This window comes from Anarhichas minor, unplaced genomic scaffold (assembly GCF_050575085.1).
Source record: "Anarhichas minor isolate MPS153535 unplaced genomic scaffold, ASM5057508v1 ptg000058l, whole genome shotgun sequence".
NCBI classification, from domain to species: Eukaryota; Metazoa; Chordata; class Actinopteri; order Perciformes; family Anarhichadidae; genus Anarhichas; species Anarhichas minor.
Window position 1 is genome coordinate 11983064 of NW_027466504.1, and position 21808 is coordinate 12004871.

The 21808-nt window shown below is 39.6% G+C and overlaps 1 protein-coding gene across 1 annotated transcript; it reads right to left on the minus strand.

The window, feature by feature from the left end:
* Positions 1–428: 428 nt before the first annotated feature.
* On the minus strand, positions 429–21431 carry LOC142932939 (leucine-rich repeat-containing protein 1-like). The gene is made up of 14 exons (XM_076077053.1): positions 20805–21431; positions 13482–13599; positions 12765–12843; positions 10998–11087; positions 8311–8367; positions 8065–8128; positions 7306–7380; positions 6866–7010; positions 6427–6545; positions 5665–5748; positions 3827–3942; positions 3250–3422; positions 2041–2180; positions 429–1890 (listed from the first exon to the last, which is right to left on the minus strand). Exons 1-14 carry the CDS (start codon positions 20961–20963, stop codon positions 1732–1734), a joined length of 1578 nt encoding a protein of 525 aa, XP_075933168.1. The 5' UTR covers positions 20964–21431; the 3' UTR covers positions 429–1731.
* Between the last annotated feature and the right edge of the window lie 377 nt (positions 21432–21808).

Below are 21808 nucleotides of genomic sequence, written 5' to 3' on the forward strand. Positions count from 1 at the left end.
GAAAATAGTACCGGTACTCATCTTCACGCGATTAATCAAAAATGTACAATGAGATTCAAATAAAGGTGCACTTGCCGTGAACATTAAAATATACATATATACATCAATTCTCTGATATACTTAAAGCATGCCAGCGTCAATACAACATGCAGCATGTGCAGGGTGAACAAGTCAAATATGGCACATGCTGGCAGAGCATTACAGAAACATCATGCACTGCTGGGCAGACAAAACAAGCAATGGAGGGGTCAGGAAGTGGAATATCTGGTTCTTTGCCTCAAAGCAAGTCAGTTTAAGTTTTAATATATTATTTTTAAGATATGGATAATTAGAAAGGCCACACAAAAAGTATCTGTTTTTAAGTTCAACTCTCTGAGATTGAGTCTCTCACTCTAAACTCAATAAAATTAAAAGGAATAAGAAACATGTTGTTTAGTGTTGCACTCTTTTTATTGATCAGTGGTTAAAAGGTCATTCAGATCTCAAGGCGCAGTGCCCATTTGAGATCTGTTTTGTGCAGTTTGATCAGAAAATAATTAAAAACATAAAAACCAACACTTGGACCAATTTCTGTGGTCCACTTTTTGCAATCAATTTAAAAACAAAAATAATGCAAATTATCATGTACCATTTAAAAGAATTTAAGAAATGCTGAGAAGTGCATTAAAGTGGAACTTCTAACAACTGCAGTTTTAAAGGATGCCGTCCTTGTGGTACGAACCTCATTCTGACCAAACCTCCGATGATTATTCTATACAGTACTCTAAAGGGAAAGAAAACTGATTTATTTAAAATATACAACTGTTTTTGGCATCTATTTGAAAAACATTGCAGAACAGTAAAGCACAGCACGTATAAATAAGACGACATTGTTACTTCTGCACAATTACGTTGCAGATGAGTAATTAAAGGTTGATGTGCAGTACTTAAATCCAAACTTAATGAACCAAATCAATTTATTATCCCAAAATAGGTCTAGATGTTTTATCGATGAACAAAAACGTATTCAAGGCCATCCACTCACCCAATAACAATGATATGGATTGAATAAGACATCAGTGACTGTGTTTTGTTCATTTCTTTGATTTCTTTTTTTTTTTTTCCTTGAAGACAAAAGTACCAAGTTCAAAAGAGAAGAAAAATAAGTTGAAAAATCTTCAACTGATTAAGAAATTTGCTATACATTTTATTTACATCCGAGCTGCCAAAAAGTATAAAAGTATCAATATTCACAAGAGACTATACAATAATCCTCAATCAGTAGGTCCAAAAACTCCTGCTTTTATGTTTGCCCAAAATGTAAAAAGTATTCAACCAGTGTTTCGGAAAATAGATATAGAACAAATATATAATACATTAACGAGGTTTTGACCATATTATAAAGACTTATAATGGTGCAACTACCTAATGTATGTTTTTAAAATAAAGAGGCATTTAAAAAAAAAAAAAGTAATAAATCTTTAAAATAATTTCTTAAAAAAGGAGCATCTCTGTGCAGATTATTACTGTGGACATTAATTAAAAAGAGGAAGGCACAGCGGCCGTGGTAGACTGAGTCAAACGCGTTTCACACAGGACTGGAGATGGAGTAAGGTTACAGGCGTCCCAGGGTGTAATCAGAGGAGGGGTAGGCCACACCGGGTTTGTAGGTAAAAGAAAAGAAGGGGCTGCGGGGTTGTGCGGGACGACACGGCGAGACACAGGAGGTAAAGAACATTCCTGAGGTAAAGGTCACACAGATGTGGTCACTCTGTCTGCAGCGTTATTGACCTCGTTTTTGTTGGAGTCCAGGCCTTTGGCGGCATTCAGGTCGTTGCGGAGGTTCTCGGCCGCTTTCTTCATCGTCTTCAGCTCACCGGGGTGAGGCGTGGCCCGTCGAAGTAGTGTTCCCTGTGTGACGGAAAGAGATTCAAAATTAGTGGTACGTCTTTGACTTTGGTGATCCTCTGACATGTCCTCTAGCACCACCAGCAGGTTAACATCAGAGTGAAATACCACTATTATAACTGTGAGATTTGCCCGCGAGCTTGCTGGTCTCACCTTTTCGTCATCCTCGTCCTCCTCATCATCAAGAAAGTGAATTGCGCTGATCCTGTTCACGGCTTTGTTGTCCCAACTGTCATCTGCCACGTCATTCACCAGACTATCCAGGGCTCCACAGCGGGCAAGATTATCAGAGCCTGGTTTTTAAAAAGAGACAACACAAGTTGTGTTACTGGAATGCATGCTCTCATCAAAATGCTCAGATGGAATTGAAGAGTGCGATCTGAAGCGGATGTGTGAGCACATTAAAATCAATATGGTTGTTATGATTGCTTCTCTGCAAACGGTCAACTCAAGAAATTAAATCTGTCACATAACCCAGCGCTCATAAGAAGGAGCCTGAAACTGCCCGATCACAGTTTCAAATCCCGGCTTAGTCATAGGCTTACAGCAACACAATCTTCCCTGCCCCCAACTTTAGCTTCAGCCTCGGTCATCTGACCTCCACCAGTCTTATGTCTCCATCTCTACCACGAGAGGAGATGGCACGTCACAAAAATGACTGACTATGTTAAAAGAAATGTATTGAATACTTTAATTTTTGAGGGAGAAACAATGCACAATACAGGGTCAAGCGAGGAGCAAACACTTTTCAGTGAATCCTGACTTAGGCACAAGTCTGTGGATGACAGCAAAGGAAAAGAATTACAATAAACCGTTGTATCGGGCAGAGATAGAGCTAGCCCTCAGCTGCATCTACCCAGTGGGCGAGCTTTTAACGGCAATGGGCCAGCCTCTGCTAAGCCTCTTTAGATGTCCAATCCACCGCATTTCTGAAAAACATAACCAAGGAGGGCCTCAAGGGACAGGAGAGGCACTGATCTGTCATAGGCTGTTATCCCTTACAGGACCTCATAATCGACAGATACTGCAGGGAAGGATCAGAGGGCGCAGAACACACTGTGCTTCCCCGAGCAGATGATCATGTGATAATGTCATCAAAACCGCGGGGCACTAAATACTCTGAGAAGATGCAAGAACTGATGAATATTCCTCAAGATATCACAGTGTTGGCACCAAGTCATTTCACTCTATAGGAAGCCCGACACTTAGGGAGGATAGGGACACTGATCTACAAACAAATAGTGCATATGCAAAGAAACATGTCTAGATACAGTCCCTGCTTCTGATAATACCGATGATCCATGAAGGGTATTCAGAACCTCTGAGGATTATTTTAGGATTCGGCTCGATGAGAAACAGTACCTTTATTGTCTGGTTCACATGGTTGTTGTGGCAGCAACACACAGGTGAGCACCTTCTCCCCTGAGTCGGGATCCTGGTCAGTCTGAAAGGTGAGGAGAGGCTGCGACTGGTTTTCTGACAGCCATAAGGCCTTCAGTCGTAGCGTGGTGAGTGACATCGGCAAGTGGGTGAGCCTGAAAGCAGACCAGATGTAAATCACTAACTTAGAAAAGCAAAAGGTAACTACAGGTTTGCAGTTGTTTTGACAACGTGGAGGAGGGGAAACCCTCCAGACACAGAGGCACAGATGTTTGAGTGTGACTAATGCAGCAGTCATCGCTGCAGCTTGCTCACAAGACAAAACCGGTAGTAGCGGAGACACAAAGCCAAAACAACCTTTTGACAGACGGTTAGTAATAATGGTCAAAACATCCAGATAATCTTTGGGCATCAGAGAGTAGAAAATATGTATTTCATCATGTATTTATTAAGTATAATTAAATCACATTTCAGTATTTGGTTTTTTTATCATTACTATTTAATCACAAAGTCTACAAATCACTTGAAAATATGGATATGGACGTGTTGCTGAACGTACCTATTTCCAGAGAGGTCTAGCACATGCAGTTCTGTGGATTGCGACAGCTCTGACGGTATCCTCGTCAGCCTGTTCTCTCGTACACAGAAGACATTCAGACCGCTGCAGCCCCCGATCTAGATAACAGAAGAGATCATTTGATTAGGCTGCATGTCAGACAGTGTGCAGGTGTCCTGTGGGGCATGAAAACATATATAAGAAGACACACGTGTAGGATTCAATTGTATTTTTTTCCCCTTGGGTGTATAAAATGCAATATAAATGCACGCGTTAATAAATCGGTCTTTTTTTAACACAGCCAGGACAATAAAAACCAGAGTAAATCTGCAGTCAGCATTTGTGCACTTTGTCCCAGAATTGGTGATTTCAATGGCAGACCAGTTAAATGTCAATGGATTGGGGCAGAGGGACCTAAAATTAGAAACAATTAGGCCTAGTAGCCAAGGCAGAGATACAAGTATTGTGTAAGAGATCCATCATGTTAAAATGGGCAAGTTAAGCTCATCATCTACACAAGTTAATATGATTATTTCTACGCTACTTTAGCCTTCTACTGCGGCTTAAATTAGGACTAAGATTCATCTGAATAATCAGCAGTGGATAACATACATTGTGCAGCAGGTACTATACAAGTATAAAACTTAAATGAATGATAATAAACGAGCAGTAAACAAAGCATCAGGAAGAAACTATTCTAAAACAAATCAAACGCCGTATTAAGTCTGCTTCCATGTAAGCGCGGACAAAATTCAGCAGGGAAAAAGCGTTGTGAGCGACTAATAAACAATCAATAGAATCCATAAAACTGGGCCAATGGTCAAGTAGCTCAGAAATGCACAAATCAATACTTGGTTCATGGCTACGCTGCGATTGTCAGCAATGCCATGCAACGCTGGTTTGAGAAAAAGGTGACGCCATCGATTCATTATCTAGGCCGACTGTTATTTTTCTCCAAACACTGCAGTCTTTGCATCGTAAAGACACGGGGGCATTGTACGACGTCTGAAGAAGCCTTTCAGACGAAGCTTTAAAGCAGGCGGACCTTCACTTAAACAGACAAGAGGTTTAGATAAGAATGTCACATACACACACAATGGATACACTCAGACAGAGCTGAGCAAACCAGAGGACTGAGCAGTGAACGTGAGAGCTTGACAAGTAGGAGCATTGTTGATCCAAACGTGAATGAACTTTTGATGGAAGGAGAAAATCTCAGGTTTGTAATAATGTTATATTACAGTTCAGAACTGCAGTTTCAGACCACTATTTGCAGACGTGCAGTTCCAATCCAAACTGCGACACCTATCGACTTAAAAGTAACAACAGCGACGGTTTAGACCTGAAGATGTAAAACATGTCCATGAGTGTTATCTACAAGCCAACGGTCACAGATCCTGCCATTTCTGACACACATAAAGATGTATGCATGCTTTTCAACTGTAATTAAACAGTGCTTATAAGCAGATTATAATGTAATATAAGTATGTTTATAGTGCATTATAGACATGGGCTTGCAAAAAGATGTCAGTGAGTGACCAGCAATTAATATTAAGTATTATGATACTTGACAATATTATATACCACCATTATTAATAGTTACATTTAGTTATAGTTTATAACCATGATGATACATTGCTTTAAGCAGATCATAACCCATTCTAAGTATGTTTATAATGCATTATGGACATGGATGTCATAGAAAGTGCTACCTGTATTTTTTTTACCTTTAACTTACCTTTAACTTTCTACCCATTGAAAAGAAGATGCTGTGTCTCCAGGGGTTTATCCTCAAATTAAATGTGAAATAAATGATGTCGGTTGATATATGAAAAGCTTACCTCCTTAGGTAATGCCGATAGCTGGTTTCTGTCACAGTTGAAGTTGGAAAGTCGCTTTAATTTCCCAACACTCCTCGGCAAACTCTGTAATAAATCAATCAAAAAACAGTGTTAGAAAACATTGAGTTTTTGAACACACTGGAAGCGACGTCTTTATACATTATGTTTGGAACAACTAAATAAACCGTTTGTCTGATTTGTCAATTTATCCGAGGGACAACGTAGAAAACCAAATCATCCATGTGTCACCAGTGCAGCGCTCTCGTGCACAGAGACAAAAGGAGATGTGTTGCTTACACAGTTGGTTCATTTATCAACACACAAAACAGAAAAGCACTGGTAAGAGCGGCCATGTGTGCATCGCCTGAATGTCAATCTCCATTTCACTCTGTGAGAACAACTCAATGTATTCCGGTCACATCCCAGATGTTTTACATGTCCGTGTTTAATCGTGAGGCTGTGCGAATGTTTTCAATCAGCTCACAATCATAGCACAGCATAAAGGGCTATACCTATTGAATGATACTCAATGGTGCATCTATAGCAATTTCATGGCATTTGTAATGAGGATGAAACCTTTATACTTCCATTATACCAAAACCGTGATATGATGTGCTGCTGCTTTCATATTAACTGTCTTAATGCAACATCTACATAGAAACAGCTGATGAAAATGAACTGTATTTACATGTATGTACTAATGCCATGGTGTTTTCTTTACATTTTAAAAGACCAGGGTGTAATACAGTTGCAAACACAAACCTGTATCTGGTTCTCAGTGAGCACAAGTTCAGTAAGGCTTTCACAGTTACCAATGCTCTCTGGAAGATAGGTTAGCCTATTCTGATCAGCTTTCAATATAGAAAGTTTCCGTAGTTTTCCTGCAGAGAAAGAAAAATACACATTAATCAAAATCAACCTTACTCAGACACTGATTAGCAGACTGATGAAGCGGTTACTGTGATATTGAGGAAAATGGATGGTTGCATATTTATTTTTTGTGTATTGGCTCGCCACATACAGTACATTTATGATATGAACATCCCAACGAGGCATTGTGAATGAAACTTTTTCCCATACATGATTATTACCCAATGACGAGAAATAACCTCTCAGAGAAGATAGTCAAAACATACAAGAGACAAGCACTCAAGGTGGTGTAATCATGCTAATTAAGAGCTGGGCGGATTCTCATGCTCACCAATGCTTTCTGGCAGAGCGTCAATTAGATTCTGAGACACCAGCAGGTCAACGAGCGACACCAGGCCACCTAACTCCTCTGGAAGTCGCTCTATTTTGTTTTCTGATACATCCAGACACAACAGGCTTCTCATACTGCCCATCTCCTGAAATGCAGAGCAGAGACTTGCGGTAAGCAAAGTTACAATAACATGGCAACAAATACAGTCGAGGAAAGCAGAGCACAATCAATGTTGTCTATGGATTTACAACACCTAATCTCAGGACTTGGACCACGACATAGGACATATGCGACCACTCTGATAATAGACAAAGTCAGATATGACTATAAGGTCAAATTCAAATGAATCACTGCACTGCATTCAGAGCACACAATCGTACATTTAAGGTGATATGAAACGGTGGTACTCAGTAACAGATTCTGAAAAATGTTTATCTTACTGAGGGGATTTCGGCCAACTGGTTTCCATCCAGCCACAAGTCCTTCAAGCTGACAAGACCGCCTATTGACTCTGGCTATGAGGGAAGAAGAAATGTAGGGATTGAAAGAGTGAGAGCCAGGAAAATTTGAAGCGAAAGAGACAACAAAGCAGAAAAATACAATACGCTCCCATAAACTTCTATCTATACTTCTGTTCCCCCAACAGTTTGAGGCTACACTGCATCCTTCAAGAGGGTAATATATCATGACACTATTCATTTGTCAAAGCCAATTCAAAGATTGAAATTGAAATGTATGGTATGTGAAACAAATAACTTATAGAGCATTTGTATGTATTAAACATGTCTGTGTCAACAGAGTGCCGAAAAATAAATAAGATTTGAGAAGTGTACTGAATATCAATTATCAAAACTGAAAGCAGAAAGAATGTAAAGAACATCCAACAGTGAAAATAATTGAGTTCAATGTACACATAAATAAATAAATAAATAAACACAAAGAGCCTTTACTTGGCAGCTTGACTTTGCGTCATCTGTCAGTAAATCATAAGATTACAACTAAAAACCAAAGCTCAAAGCAGATGGCCATCCTCCCATCGGGGTGATAAGAAGTGAAAGCCGTTCTCGAGGGATGCTAATCTACTTGGACGTGACAAGAAGAAGGAAATGGGAAGAGTTTATTTCTGCTCGTTCTGTGTGCCATGTGGCATCCTTCTGAGTAAACAAGTTCCCCAGCATCCAGACACAAGACCAACTTACCAAACTGTATAGCTCATTATTTCCTAGGTCGAGCTCTTCAAGTCTATGAAGCATAGAAAGTGACCTGCGGATGACACATGCCAACGAAGGTTCAAATGCCAATACGGTCAAAATCAAAATGCAGAGGCCTGCTGCATGTTCTAAAACGTAATAACCTCGGTTTAACAACGTGTGAATGAAAACACACAGCCTCTCTTACAGCACAATATAAACCCACATAGACAGTGCAGTTGGTTGAATACGTACTCTGGTAGGAATGTCAGCAGATTTTCTCTGAGTTCTAGTGATGCCAAATTGGAAAGGCTGCAATGATGACATGAAAACATAGGAATGATTATACATCTCTGAAAATCCTGTGAAATGCATATATATATATATATATATATATATATATATATATATATATATATATATATATATATATATATATATATATATATATAAACAATACGTTTTCAATGAAGGCTAAAAATGATTGTAAAATGTCTCCTTGCAATCAGATATCTGAGAACGGGAAGTATTTTGGAGGTGTGTCAGTCTTATCAGGGCTGTAAAATTGCGGGAGCATAAACAACCAGTACTTTAAATGACGGGCAAAATGTCTAAATGGATATCATAGAACAAAGTCCAGGGTTACCTTCTTGCAGAGCTGCTTATGCATGCCTCAGTACTGTAAATGTACCCAATTAATGGAGGATTTTATGACAACAAACTAGTACAGTACAAGTCCATCTTGTTGATCAGATCCCAGACTAAATAATTCAGCCTTTGTGTGTTATTAGAGATGGACTGAGGGGTCAAAATAAAGCCTTTCCATTCAGTTTGTGAGCAAATAAATGTTTGACTGTGCCAAAGGGATTAGCATTATCTAGTAGGTGTGTCTGAACTGGTTCTTACAGGCTGGCCCTCAAATGAGACAACAGGAAATACAACGGCTACTTTTTCCTTAATCTAGTGTTGTTTATTTGCTGAGCCACAGATTAAAAAACAGACAGAAGAAATGATGAAAACAGACACCTAACTGCATCTTAGTTGTTTGTGAAAGCTTTTCTTTTTTGACAGAAAACATCCTGGTCTCAGAAGATAAAAGACTGATATCACCCCTTGAACGTTAACCTTAACCACTTCTAAAAACCCACAGCATGTTTGTCATAGCCGTCTTCCTTGACAGAGAGCAGGCCTTAAGTCACCGCATTGTGTAAGATAGATATGGGACATATGTGGGGCACATGCCGTACCAGGAGGAAAAGGGTGTGAGGAGATCTCTTTGACTCAAGCTGCCTTTGTTGGTAGGAAAATTGTATATTTCATTCAGGTAGCCCTAAGAGACCGTTTGCAAAATCAGTCATATACACTAACAATATGAGAGGTAGCCGTTAAAGCAAAACTAGCTGGTCTACAAAAAGATTTCTGAAAGAAGCTAAATATTTTTGTGAGAACATTGAAAAACACTGTGCTGCTCGGTCGCACATGGTTTGCATAAGAGGTCTATTGAAGACATTTCCAACGCAACATTCAGTTCACAGCAAGCACACATTTTGACTTTGGTTTCATTGTTTTTTGGCTTGGTTTAACATTTTGTAGAATATCTACAACATGAAGAACACATAACACCGCTACACTTGTTGTAGCCCAGTTTTAGCCAATGCAGTATGGATCTTCATCAGAAAATCCATCTGCTGTTTTGTGTCTTGCATGAAATCTAATTTAGGTCTATCAATACTGTATGTGTAGAACATCAGATTAACATTAAGCCTAAAAAAAGATATTGTTTATTTATTGTGAGTTATGATCACTAAAGGAGCAAAGACAATCCTTTCTTGAATCACAGTCAGGGTCTCATCCGTCAGTAATGCATCATCCCTTAGAGATTACGCAGTAATCCTTAATTTATGGCACAAAGGCAGCCAAGACCAAACTCTGTTTAGTTTAGCTCCAACTGTTTCAGCAGTTATCTTATTGTTAAAATATGCCCCCTAGAGCACTGCCAATTATTATTTTAGATATCCTACTGGACAACATCAGCACAAGTTTCACTGTATCCACATCAGAAAAAAAGTGCCTTTAGAGAGCATGTCTTTATTGACATCTATTTTTGTAATTCTGTCTTAAAAATACATAAAATGACCACAGTGTTATGTGTTTACAAAAACAAGCGTCTGACTTTCTCAGCAGTTACATACTAGTAGGTTTTAAATCAGTCAAATGTCCGGATATTATCAACATTCTAACCAAAGGTGCACGTCAAGAGAGTAATTGCATCCCTTTAAATCCCTCCTGAAAGGGTTTGAAATTAAAATCCGTTTCGCTTGAACTCCAAACTTCTACTGAAAACATCCCTTGTGGCAATTTGATGTAAAAGCACATAGTTCTGTTATTAAATCCAATTACAAACTGAACTCAAGAAGAAGGGAGACCTCATAGGAATAAGAATGCTGGCCAGACGTGCCTTTTTACTGCAGCAGATTATATGCCATCTCACAACCAGGCTTGAGAGGACCCTGACTGATGAGAGTATGAAGAGTAATACGGTTGGGATCATTTTAGCAACGCAGTGAGATTTTAGAATAAATTCTTATGATCAGGAGAAAGGGAGACAAAAGAAATGTAGGCACCTGTAAAGCTCAAGATCACTTGGCGCTCAGTGGTTTGGTTGAGCAAATGTCTGCTTTTAAAACAACTGAAATTGTTTTTTCAGTATTTATGAAATGTAATTAATTTACAGGTAAAATGAATGATAATCCTAGTAGAACCATTAAGGAGAAAGCAAAGTGTAAGATGAGAAAATGCAGAGAGAGAGAGAGACAGGTGGGATGTCATCATTACATTGAATGCACCTCAGGCTGCTGTGAAACTGTGTGGACATGTTTAATCGGCAAAGGCTAGATATCAATATGTCAAAGTAAGTACGAAGGAAGGGTGCATTTACTTACTTCCCGATGTTGTCTGGTAGAACTTGCAATGAAATATCATTGATGGAAAGGCATGTTAGATTCCTTAGCTCTGGAAAGCTTTCGGGTAACCTGGAAAAAATAAAAAGAGAGGCCACATGGTGAGATGCAGGTGGAAAAGGAGTGCACGGAGTCTAATTGGATGCCCATGTTGGTTTGTTTCTACAGACACACTGCTCTTTAAGCAATGTTCAGCAAGAAAACTGAACTCTCTTGATAAGTTGATTTAGTTGATCTGTGCTAGTTGCTATTCTTTAGCCTCTGCTCTGCCCTTTTCTGTTCCCCTACATTAAATCAAATGTTTTAACTTGTTTATGAGCATCAGGGGTAACATTATATAGTATCACAAAGAGAGTCAGAATATTCCTGTTCTACTCCAGGATGCTGGGCTGTGATTACACAGGACAATTTGTTGAATACTACTGGACATTTTTCATTAATGTTTTAATTACCCCAAATACGTAGGAGCCCGAATTTTATTTCCTAAATGGACTCAAGACAGACAACTTGCATACTTTCTTTTGTCGAGTTTTGCTTTTAAAACCCATTATCCTCATTAATATTGCAGGCCGGGCAGATGGGACTACTTATATGCTAGTTGTGGTCACATTTCGATCAATAGCAGCAAAAACTAAATAATGCTTCTCCCCTTTCGGTGGCAGCCGTAAGCTCACTTGTTATTGTCTTTGAGAATCATAAACGTGGGCTGGTGAAACAAAAAAGGCTACTTCTGCTTTAATATCATCAAGAATGAATGTAAACCAAAAGTCCTCTTGAACTACAGTAATTAAAGCATTGAAATCAGACAGGTATTGTATATTTCTATATAATATATATACAAACTATCAACAACTTCTGCACAACTCAAATTCAAACTGGAACCTGTCATCAGTCCTGAAATGACAGCTCCTTTAATACAGACAACTAAATGCAGTTATTCATATCATCTGATGCTGTATTTAATTATGATGAGTTGAGAAACACACAAAATGCTTCTTTTTTTTTTCATTTGAATGTCGTATGTGAATATACTTTTGAAATTTGAATAATTCAGATTGGGTCTTTAATATTTCTTTCAACAATGTGACATCCCATCTCTGCTAACCCTGAGTGGGAACTAGACCTTCACTATCAAACAGTTTAAATAGGACTAATGAGTGGAAAATTAGGCTACTACTGTGTGTGTGTGTGAGTGTGAGTGCACTTTAAAAGTATTGAACACCAATGACTCTGTAATACTATTCATTGCTGCCTCCTAAACTATATACTGCAGAACAATGTGGTTTTGCCCCTGCTGAGATGCAAATTAGATTTAGTCTCTCACACACAATGAAAAGCATATTATGCAAAATCTGCAATCTGTCGAGGAGAGTGTGTGAATGTTCATAACTGCAGGGGATCTCTAAACACACACACACACACACAAACACGCACACACATAGTGCAGACAATGGAAACAGAAATTCCTCTGCACAAGAACGTTTTTTTTTTAAATTACTTTTTACAGATGTACTCTTTGCTTTTTTAATTAAAACATTATTTTATCTGGATAAATGTGCCTAATAATTTAGTGAAAGATCACAAAGCATTAAGTATCAAAATCAATATGAAACGTAAGGGTTTAGCAATGTTACGACCTTTGACAGCTGAATATTTCAGAAGAGACCACTATTCAAGTATTAGATATGACTGATGGGTCATTAGTTTTCCTTCTTGAAAATTTAAAAACAACATAATCTGGAGGTTTACCTTGTTAATGGATTTCCACTGAAATCTGCCACTTGGAGGGTTCTGCAGTATGAAATACTCTCTGGAATTTCAATAATATCTGAATAAAAGAAAAAAAGACACTGGTTATAATACTTCTTAATCAAAAATAATCATAAGATACAATCAGCAGTAGTTGAATAATACAAGATAATATATTAAAAAACAATAGTGAAGATATTATTGCAAAAAAATGGTATTTAGTAGTAAATCCAATGTGAAATAAAACCGATGAGTCAGTATGTTATGTTAACCATGTCTCACTCTACACACACTTCCACTTAACTAGGACTCAATACAAACAACAGTGTGTGTGTTAAATGTCAGTTTGTACTTCCTTTTAACTTCTGAATATGTGTTCTTGTTCCTCTACAGCCTGTGAACTGTGAACTGCCGGCTCTGTTGTACCTAACAGAATATCCGCGTCTACACAAACGACTTGGGAGATTGAGGCTTAATGAAAACCAAACTTTATCTTCATGCACGTTTGTTGGATCGGCTTCACCGAGGAGGAGTAAATCTGTCAATGCGATTCATTCGCTGAACTTAGTGACGTCTTGCTCATTTTGTAATATTCTCGCAGATGTGAAGAAAATACCCAGAAACACAGTTGAGAAATGTACTATGTAACAAAGTGGCATGTGCAATAATATTCTACTATAGTTTGTGCTGCATTGGTATATCAGTGTTTTTATTTACCATTTCTAGAGACGTCCAGTTCTACCAGCTGCATGAAGTTGGCTATTTCTGGTGGAAGTCTCTGGATCTCGTTGTCACTCAGGCCAAGCTTTCTTAGTTTCACCAGCTGGAAAAATGGCTGAAAATTGAAACAAAACACACATTCAGTAAAAAGCTTAAACGGGTTTTACATTTCAACACTGGTGCCTCCTGGACTGATTAAAGAGTGAGGCTTTTGTTACGCAACAATGCCTGGCAAATATTGCTCACCTGTTGTACCAACATCATCTCAGAAAACTGTGAACACACGAGTCACAGTTATTTCTAGGATCGCTCCTTTGAATGTTACTAGTTCATACTAAATAATTGAATTCAACGGAAACACAATCCCAGATCATTTGTGTTGGGGTGATCGTTACCTGTGTTAAGGATGCGACAGTAAATCAGTCTGATTTTGAATGGCAGAAGCACACATTGTTAGTATTTTCAGACATGATGATGACATTCTGACATGCCGCAGTAGGAAAAGCACAGTTGTAAATAAAAATCAAAAAAAGATGGCTGAATGCCTTTTAGCTGCTTCTGTTTCAGGGTCCTGGTATTGTGCATGCTGCCTAACCGTCATGGCTTATCGGGACACTTGAATAGAACAGAGCCTATGTTAAGGTTATTAGTAAAACCTGTGCTTTTCTAGTCCAAATGTCTGCTCATTGGTTGCGATGCATCAACTTAACTTGAAATGTATTTGGCTAGGCTAACTGACTATACACTGACACAATGACTGTAGAGGACCAGAGGATTTGAATGGTACATGAAGCAAGAAAAAGACCCAGGTTCAAGGCCATCCTCTAGTCGAAAATGTTTAGCATGAGAACATGAGAACAATGATGGAGTCCATTCTGCTGCCTTAACATGCCGTCTTTTATTTCCACTCTTCTTTCAAATATTTGCTCGGTTTGTATGAACTTTAATTATAGTAAACTTGTCCAATGGCCTAATGACTAAACGCCTCCTGTTTCACTGATTTTCACTGCTATTTTTGAGGAATTACAATTAACAGTTAAAGTGTCCTTGTGAGATTTTTATTCAGCAGGCTTCAACAGATTTGTTCTTTTTGTCTCCCAGTTAAAAGTATCTTTCTTCTCTACTGTGCTTTTCTGACACTGTCAGACTGAATGCCGGGCCTCAGGTAGTCATATACAACTCGTAAAATATAGTTTGAAGAGGTCAAGGTTACAGGTTGCTACTAGTAAGTAAAAAGAGCCATCTTTGTTGTCAACTTATGGGAAAGAAAGATCCAGTTGGCCCACTTATTTTAAAGCAATTATACAATAAACACATACTTGACGCCGCAGAACAAGGGCGGGCAGAAACTTGCCTGTGCGTTGGTGAAGCAGGGAGCTAACAATACTGCTTCAGGTTCCCCGAATGTTTTGGCATGAACAGAAAAAGCAGACTCGTGAATTTTCCCTCTGGCCTTTGTATTTTTCCTACTATTGCAAGTTAGGCAGCCGGCCGTGACGGCTCATCCATTAATGCAGTTGCTAAATACCTACATTTCTCCTTTATTCAATCATTTAAATTGATAGCTAAACAAGCTCTACTCTTTTGATCTGTGTGTTGCAAACAAATATGTTCGCCAAAAATGTGGCTCGATAAACAACTTTGTTCTTCTTCTTCTTCTTCTTGTGCACAAGCCTGTTGCACTTGTTGCACAAGAAATTCAGAAGTGCAACACAATGGATGTGCATTCCAAGCAGACACAATGATTAAGTTTCAGGTCTCTCCTTTTCTACAACTTGGCTATACTCTTGTATGCCGTCACCATTGGAATCCATTGCAACCAACAAGAATTCAAGCTGCAACAGCTTTTCCCAACCACCTGTTTGACACTCAAAATGTCTAGTTGGCCTTTCAAGCTGTCCTCGATTGTTGTACGCTCAGGTAAATGTGACATGTTTCGTCTGGAGGTTGCTGGACCTCAACAAGTCTATGAAATCGAATTGAACATTTTATCGAAGCTATTATAAAGGAATGCCAGTGCGGCTGCTGCGGAGACAACCCACACAGCTCAATATCATAAAATTAGCTTCTCACTTCTTCTACCAGCCTTAATGACTTCCGATTAATTCTTAATGATTGTGCCACTTCCGATAATATTTTATTCTTCCTCCCTCAAACTACAGAAGTCATTGTGCTCGGTTTCTGGATGTTTTAATGTGGGTAAGGAAGAGGAGCACATCTGATCATGGCTAATGTCAGCTTGGTGTAAATGCAATCTGTCAAATGCGTTTGCATTTTTGAAAATAAGAACTCGTGATCAGGCTACTCATTTTTCATAGACCATATCACATTTTAATACTGTGTGCACAATAAATAAGGCCCAAGAGTCCAAAAGTCAAACTCCACCCTATTACAAGATGTGCTTGATTCCAAGGTCTCAAGACAGTTCAAACAGTCTCTAATCCATCGTTTCATCGAGTAAACAAGCGTGTACTCTTACAAGTAATGACTTGTAAGAGACATTGTAAGAGACTTGAAGGCTTTTGCATCCTAACAACCTTAATCTCACTTTCACATTTCACTTACTTACAAAATCATATTGTGGGTGCAGTCGCTCTCCCATTCTCGAGTGCACAGCTCAAAGATTTGTCTCTTGATGTTATCAAGGGAGTTTTGGCTCGTACGGACTTATTTATTTCCAGAGAACTAACCTGTGGCATATCAGGAAAATTCTGTTTGGCGTGTTTACCGATCTCTAGCCCAACTCTGTCCCACACCTTTATGACACAGACATCATAGCAGAGGCATGCACGGGTAGGCCTAATCTGAATCCCTTCAGCCTTTGTTTAGCCGTTGTCCCAATCTAATCCTCTGGATAACAATTAAGACAATCAGAGGAGTAACAAAGAGCAATAGATAATTGATTCTCTATTATCAGTCTAGTAGCAAATTTGCTTTGCGAGTCGTGCATTACAGCAACTGCCAACCTGTTCTTCCTGTTGGTGTCATTCAGCGCCACGCCCCAACCAATCACTCGTGTGACACCCAAAAACCAAAACAGGCTTTAGTCAGGAACACATTAACCACTCACTTAACTCCAGAGTCAATGTTTGAGTCTTCAGCTTCCCCTTCAGCACTGTTCGATAGAGAACGAGTACGAGCCTGAAGGTGGGATGTCAGTGCTTGTGCCTCAACATACTCGTAGTTTAGTAGCAAACTCCTTACATATTCTTAGAAACTTAGAAAATCTGCATTAAAAGTGTTTTTGCAAGGCCACAGCCCTGCAGCCATAAAGACTGCAGTAAAAGGCATGAGTGTTGAATTCTTCTACGGTTGCATGTGGGTTACATGGTCATATGTATACAGTATTATATATCGCACAGCATCAGCCAGAGTTAAAACTGTCTGACACACATGTCACAAACTCAACAACTGCACTACATTCATGAACCTGATGATGTTTGGAGATCACATAAGAGTAAGAGTGAGTCAGTTCAACAACCGTCTTCCTGCTGTGAGATTCACACCACCACTTTATTTACCACGTCATTCATGTCACAAAACCTGCAGCTTCCGGTCTCAGAGTGGCTTCTTCTCTCCATCGCTGTGCTATCACTTTGCGTGTCATTACTGAAAAGGCCAAAAAAGGTCCCCATAAAACTACTAAAATATTTAGTATGCTTTCATAGAATATTCAGAAACCAGCAAACATTCACATTTGAGTATCTGGAACAAATTGATTTTTTTTTTGCTTTTAAAAAAGGCTTAAAGAATTGATTAGCAAAATTGTTGCCAAATGATTGTCTGTCGATTGACAAATCGATCAACTGACTAATTGTTTTCAATACAGAATGAACGCAATTTGAGATTTCTCTGAGAGTTATATCTGGTTATTTTATGCTTGTCAGGTTGGAGAATAGAAAAGTTCTTGAGCTTCAAATTAAGTCTGAATCTGCACAATTAATCGTCTTAAAAAAAAGTGAAAACGTCCCATCAAAATGTGCCACAGCCTGAAGAGATGCATTTATATTGCTTGTTTTATGCGACCAGCAGTCCAAACCTGTAATATGTTCAGTTTACTATCATATATGACAGAGAAAAGCATCACATCGTCACATTAAAGAAGCTGCAGCCAGAGAATATTTGGCCTTTTCTCTTGAGAAATTAATGAAACGATTAACTGACTTTAAAATAGTCGCCGATTAATTTTCTCTCAATTGACTAATCAATTTTTCAACTAATTGTTGCACTTCTTCATAATACAGTGATGCATAAGTGTGTACAATGCAGATGTAAGAAAGATGAAAAAGCAGTTATTCAAAGCTCTTTGACACATCCACCCACACGTCGTCTTACAGCGTCACTGGACCTAGGAACAGCAGAAATACTTCTTCTGCAGTTAGTTTTATTAGTGTAGTGAACTAACGACTACAGTTTACAAACTAGAAGGACGGTGTGTATACATCTTGAGGGACAGTTGCTTAAGGGAAACTTTGAATAAACAAGGAGACACAAGTTACCGTTTGTGAATTTGGTCAACTGCCTCAGCACAAATAATACATAAAACAATCAAAAGAGACAAAAAAAATAGGGCCTAGCCATTACACATGACTGTGCTTCATGCCTCCATGACTTGGTCAGCAGAGTTTTCTTTGTAAAACTACTGAAACTAGCTCAACTTGCCTCATTCAACTTGCCTCATCTTGTTACCGTAAAGACTTTGCAGTTTCATCTCACCGATAACGCTGCCTTGTGCGTGTCTTTATCTGCCTGCTGGTTGCAACGACCGACTTGAAATATTTTACTGTGTCTTAGTTACATCATTGTCACTACAATAATAGGGGGTCAGTGTTTATTCATTCAGCCACCTCGGAGGCAGTGTGATGAGGCCACACAGCGAGCACTGAGCTGGACTGACACAAAAGGTTTATCCAGTTGGACGTTTCTTGGGTTCACCCAGCAAGCATTGATGACATTAGTTACATGCCAAAGAGCGCAATAAACAGTTTCTCTTGTCGCCACCCTTCTGCCCTCTAAACATGCTTAGAATATCTCTGAGCTGAGCATAGAGACGCCTTTACTGTCACGCAGTCTTGTGTGTGTTGTCACGATGAGAGTGCACCTGCTCATCATATCCTGAAGGGCACCGGGCCGATAAGAGGGTTTACTTAAAACAGACCCCAGTTTGTCAGGTGTGCTGTCTGTCATGTGTGTTGGTTTATGTTTTTTATTGGTCTGTACTTTACAATTCAGGTCAATGATTCATTATCACTCCATTAGTAAAACACTAGCACATACAAATGCATGAGTGAGGCAACAACAAAACACATAATGCCGTCTTTGTTTCCGGTCAGAATACCTATTCCTGTGCTTTTCTCCACCGGACAAAGTGAGCAGTGTGACACGGCCATGGGAGGTTGCTCACATTATCTCTGTTCCATCACATTTCTATGAACATGCCAAGCCCAAAAATATTCTTTCAGCCCTCTTTTCTTTCCTCTATGGGTCCTATGACTCATTTTGTTTATTTATCACACTTTAAAATGAAGCGAAATCTCAAGGTGCTTCAACATAAAATCACCGTATTTTCTATTTAGGTGAAAAACTAATTATTAATGCTACTTAAACTATTCGGAAAGTTGGTGAGCTAACCAGCAGCTTTATGTATGGATACGGTTTACAGGTGTTTTTTCTTTAAACTACAGACAGTTGTGAATCAAAGGAAGACACGTCAGAGGCACAAAATCGTCCTTTAATCCAAGCTTTACATCGACCCACCATGACTCCAGTTATACGAGGGCTCATGCCTTATTCCCTAATCTGTCCACTTGTCTCAAGCAGCTGTAGTCCCAATATATTACCAAATGGACTCTCTGCTGTTGAAGGTTACATTGACAACACCATTTTCTCAGGCTTAAAAATATCTCCAGAGCAGAACTGAGAGCGCCTTCTACAATAAAACCGGTTTGGCCGCAAAAGTTAAAGGGAAAATGTTTCAAAACCACAAAAGTCGTCCTTTCATTCTGCAGCTCCAGGCTATACATGTGAGAAAGACACCACAGCTCAGCCTCTGGGATCTTCAGTCACAAGCCCCGACAAAGAGAAATATTACATGTACCGTTCGTACCCACGGGAAATAACCTGCAAATCCATTAACTAATAGAATCCCACTTAATCCTGAGCGCTGGGGTCACATGTAAGAAGGCCGGATTCTCAAATGTGAGGGTTTTGCTATTTTGGTCCAAATGAATTGCTTATTTTTTTTTTAGTTTTGGACGGTTGGTCTGGACTCTAATAATTCGGCTGCAGCTCGACGTCAAGGCCTTCATCAGCGGATGCCGCTTGCTTTTGTTGTTGTTGTAAAAATGAATTCCAGGATCAATAATGAAGCATCGACCTTCACATTATAGTTGAGTTAAACTTGAGTTAAAAGTGTCTTATATGGGATAGTGAATGCGTCTACCTAGATGGAAATCATATCCATGTGATGTTAATTTACATCTCTGTATATTTTGTGTTTCATTTGAATTTATTTGACCTATAAAAAGGTGAGGACATGACACATTCTGGTGAGGACGGGGCCTGTATGTTCAGGCTATAGTTGGCATCTACAGATTAACGAAGTCTGTTCTTTCTGATCTAGTTGACCTGTAAATGATTGTATCAATACATATGTATGTAACCTTACTAAATAACAACGTGCAATTACTGTGTTAATGTTGATTATGTTGAAAATCCAATAAATACATTTCGAGAAAAAAAGAAAAGGAAATCATATCCACACAACTAACGCTGCTTATCTTCATTCATATCACACACCTCTTCGTGGAACAAATAATGCTCCAGGGTTCCATTACTCATAACACTTAAATACGTATCACCGAGTCATAAAGTTCCGGATTTAAGATTGCATCAATATTGTTAAAGTCCCTGAACGTTCCCTGCGCGCAGCCATGACAGAAAGCATCGCAGATTGTTTATTTCTGACCTCGGGGCTCACCTGCGCAAACAGTTTTGGGACATATCAGACACAATGTCCGGGTATATAGGCTGTGAACGCTTCAGACACCTGGGTGTCAACCAAAAAACCCAGACTCTGGCATGTGCGTTTAGTTAACCTGCGGTGGGAGGTGTGTAGCTCAGGGGGAATTTCCACCTACACAGGGTACATGCCTTGCTGATCGTGCGTAATTATTGTCCCCAGGTCCTCCCACGGGACGCCTGAGCAGCTCTGCGTCGGAACCACTTAAACTGGAGGGACGCATTTCATGTTACCAAAAACAATACATCAGATACGTTTAAGTGTACGGAAGCAGGGTTGTTGTTGTTTTTCTTGCTTACCTTGGGCAAGTCTCGGAGTTGGTTGGCATCCAGCAACAGCTCCTCCAAACTTCGTCCGTAGCGATAAATCTCATCGGGCACATACATCAGGGAGCAGTGGCGTTTATCGATCACCTCCACATGACGGTTGCACCGCCACAGGGGTATACAGTTAAACATCAGTGGGGAGGTGGGGAGAAACCTCGTACCCGTGCGATAAACAAACAGGCAGGACTAGAGATGCAACAGATTGCCGCGTCGGGACGGTCCTGGACTCGATATAAACACACGTCAAACACAAGTGTTGGCGAAATTCACAGACGAGCGAACACCGAAACTCCAACACCGAGCTGCCGTTCGTTAGGTCGCGACGAACATGGGAATTATTCTCCGTCGATGTCTCACTTTGGTTACTTTGTAGCAGGCACCTGTATGTGTGTCGCCGCTCGGTTCCTCGTCTCACGTCGACCTCACGTCGCTTTTAAACCCCCCCTCTCTTCAACGTTTAAAACACGGGCTACATCTCCGTGTGGAAGAGGGTATAGCGTTCTCGTTTTTCCGTCTCGTCCCGGAGTTAATTTCCTCTCCCGTCCAGTTTCTGACCCGGAACATTCACTCCCTCATTCCAATCCTACGTCATCATCCGGGCTGCTCCTCCCTCCGGTCCTCCGGTCCCTCCTCTCTCCGGTCCCTCCCCTCGGTAGTAGTCCCGTCCCGCACAGGGCCGCCATGATGGGGCGTAGAGGGCCTACCACAGCCCGGGGGGGGTTGTTTTAATTATAAGTATAAAAACTCTAGACCTCAAGTGTTTATTTCATCATATTTAGAATAAGGCTGTAGTACAGTTCACTTTAAAACTGTATTTAAAATGTGATCCAGTGGCATGTTTAAAAACGACCTATCATATTGTGGCCAATGTTATTAAAATGTAGACACAGTACTGCTGCAGAAGTGACATTGCTGAGTCAGTTCATCTACTTCATGACTACTGTTAACAGACAATTCAAACAAAAGTAGTATTCCCA

Excerpts from the sequence above, each read along its gene's own strand:
- LOC142932939 (XM_076077053.1), bottom strand. The coding sequence starts at position 20,963 with ATGTTTAACTGTATACCCCTGTGGCGGTGCAACCGTCATGTGGAGGTG. Across the intron at positions 5,749-6,426 it reads TCACTGAGAACCAGATACAG|AGTTTGCCGAGGAGTGTTGG; the intron begins GTTTGTGTTTGC and ends GATTTATTACAG. Across the intron at positions 1,891-2,040 it reads AGGACGAGGATGACGAAAAG|GGAACACTACTTCGACGGGC; the intron begins GTGAGACCAGCA and ends TCCGTCACACAG.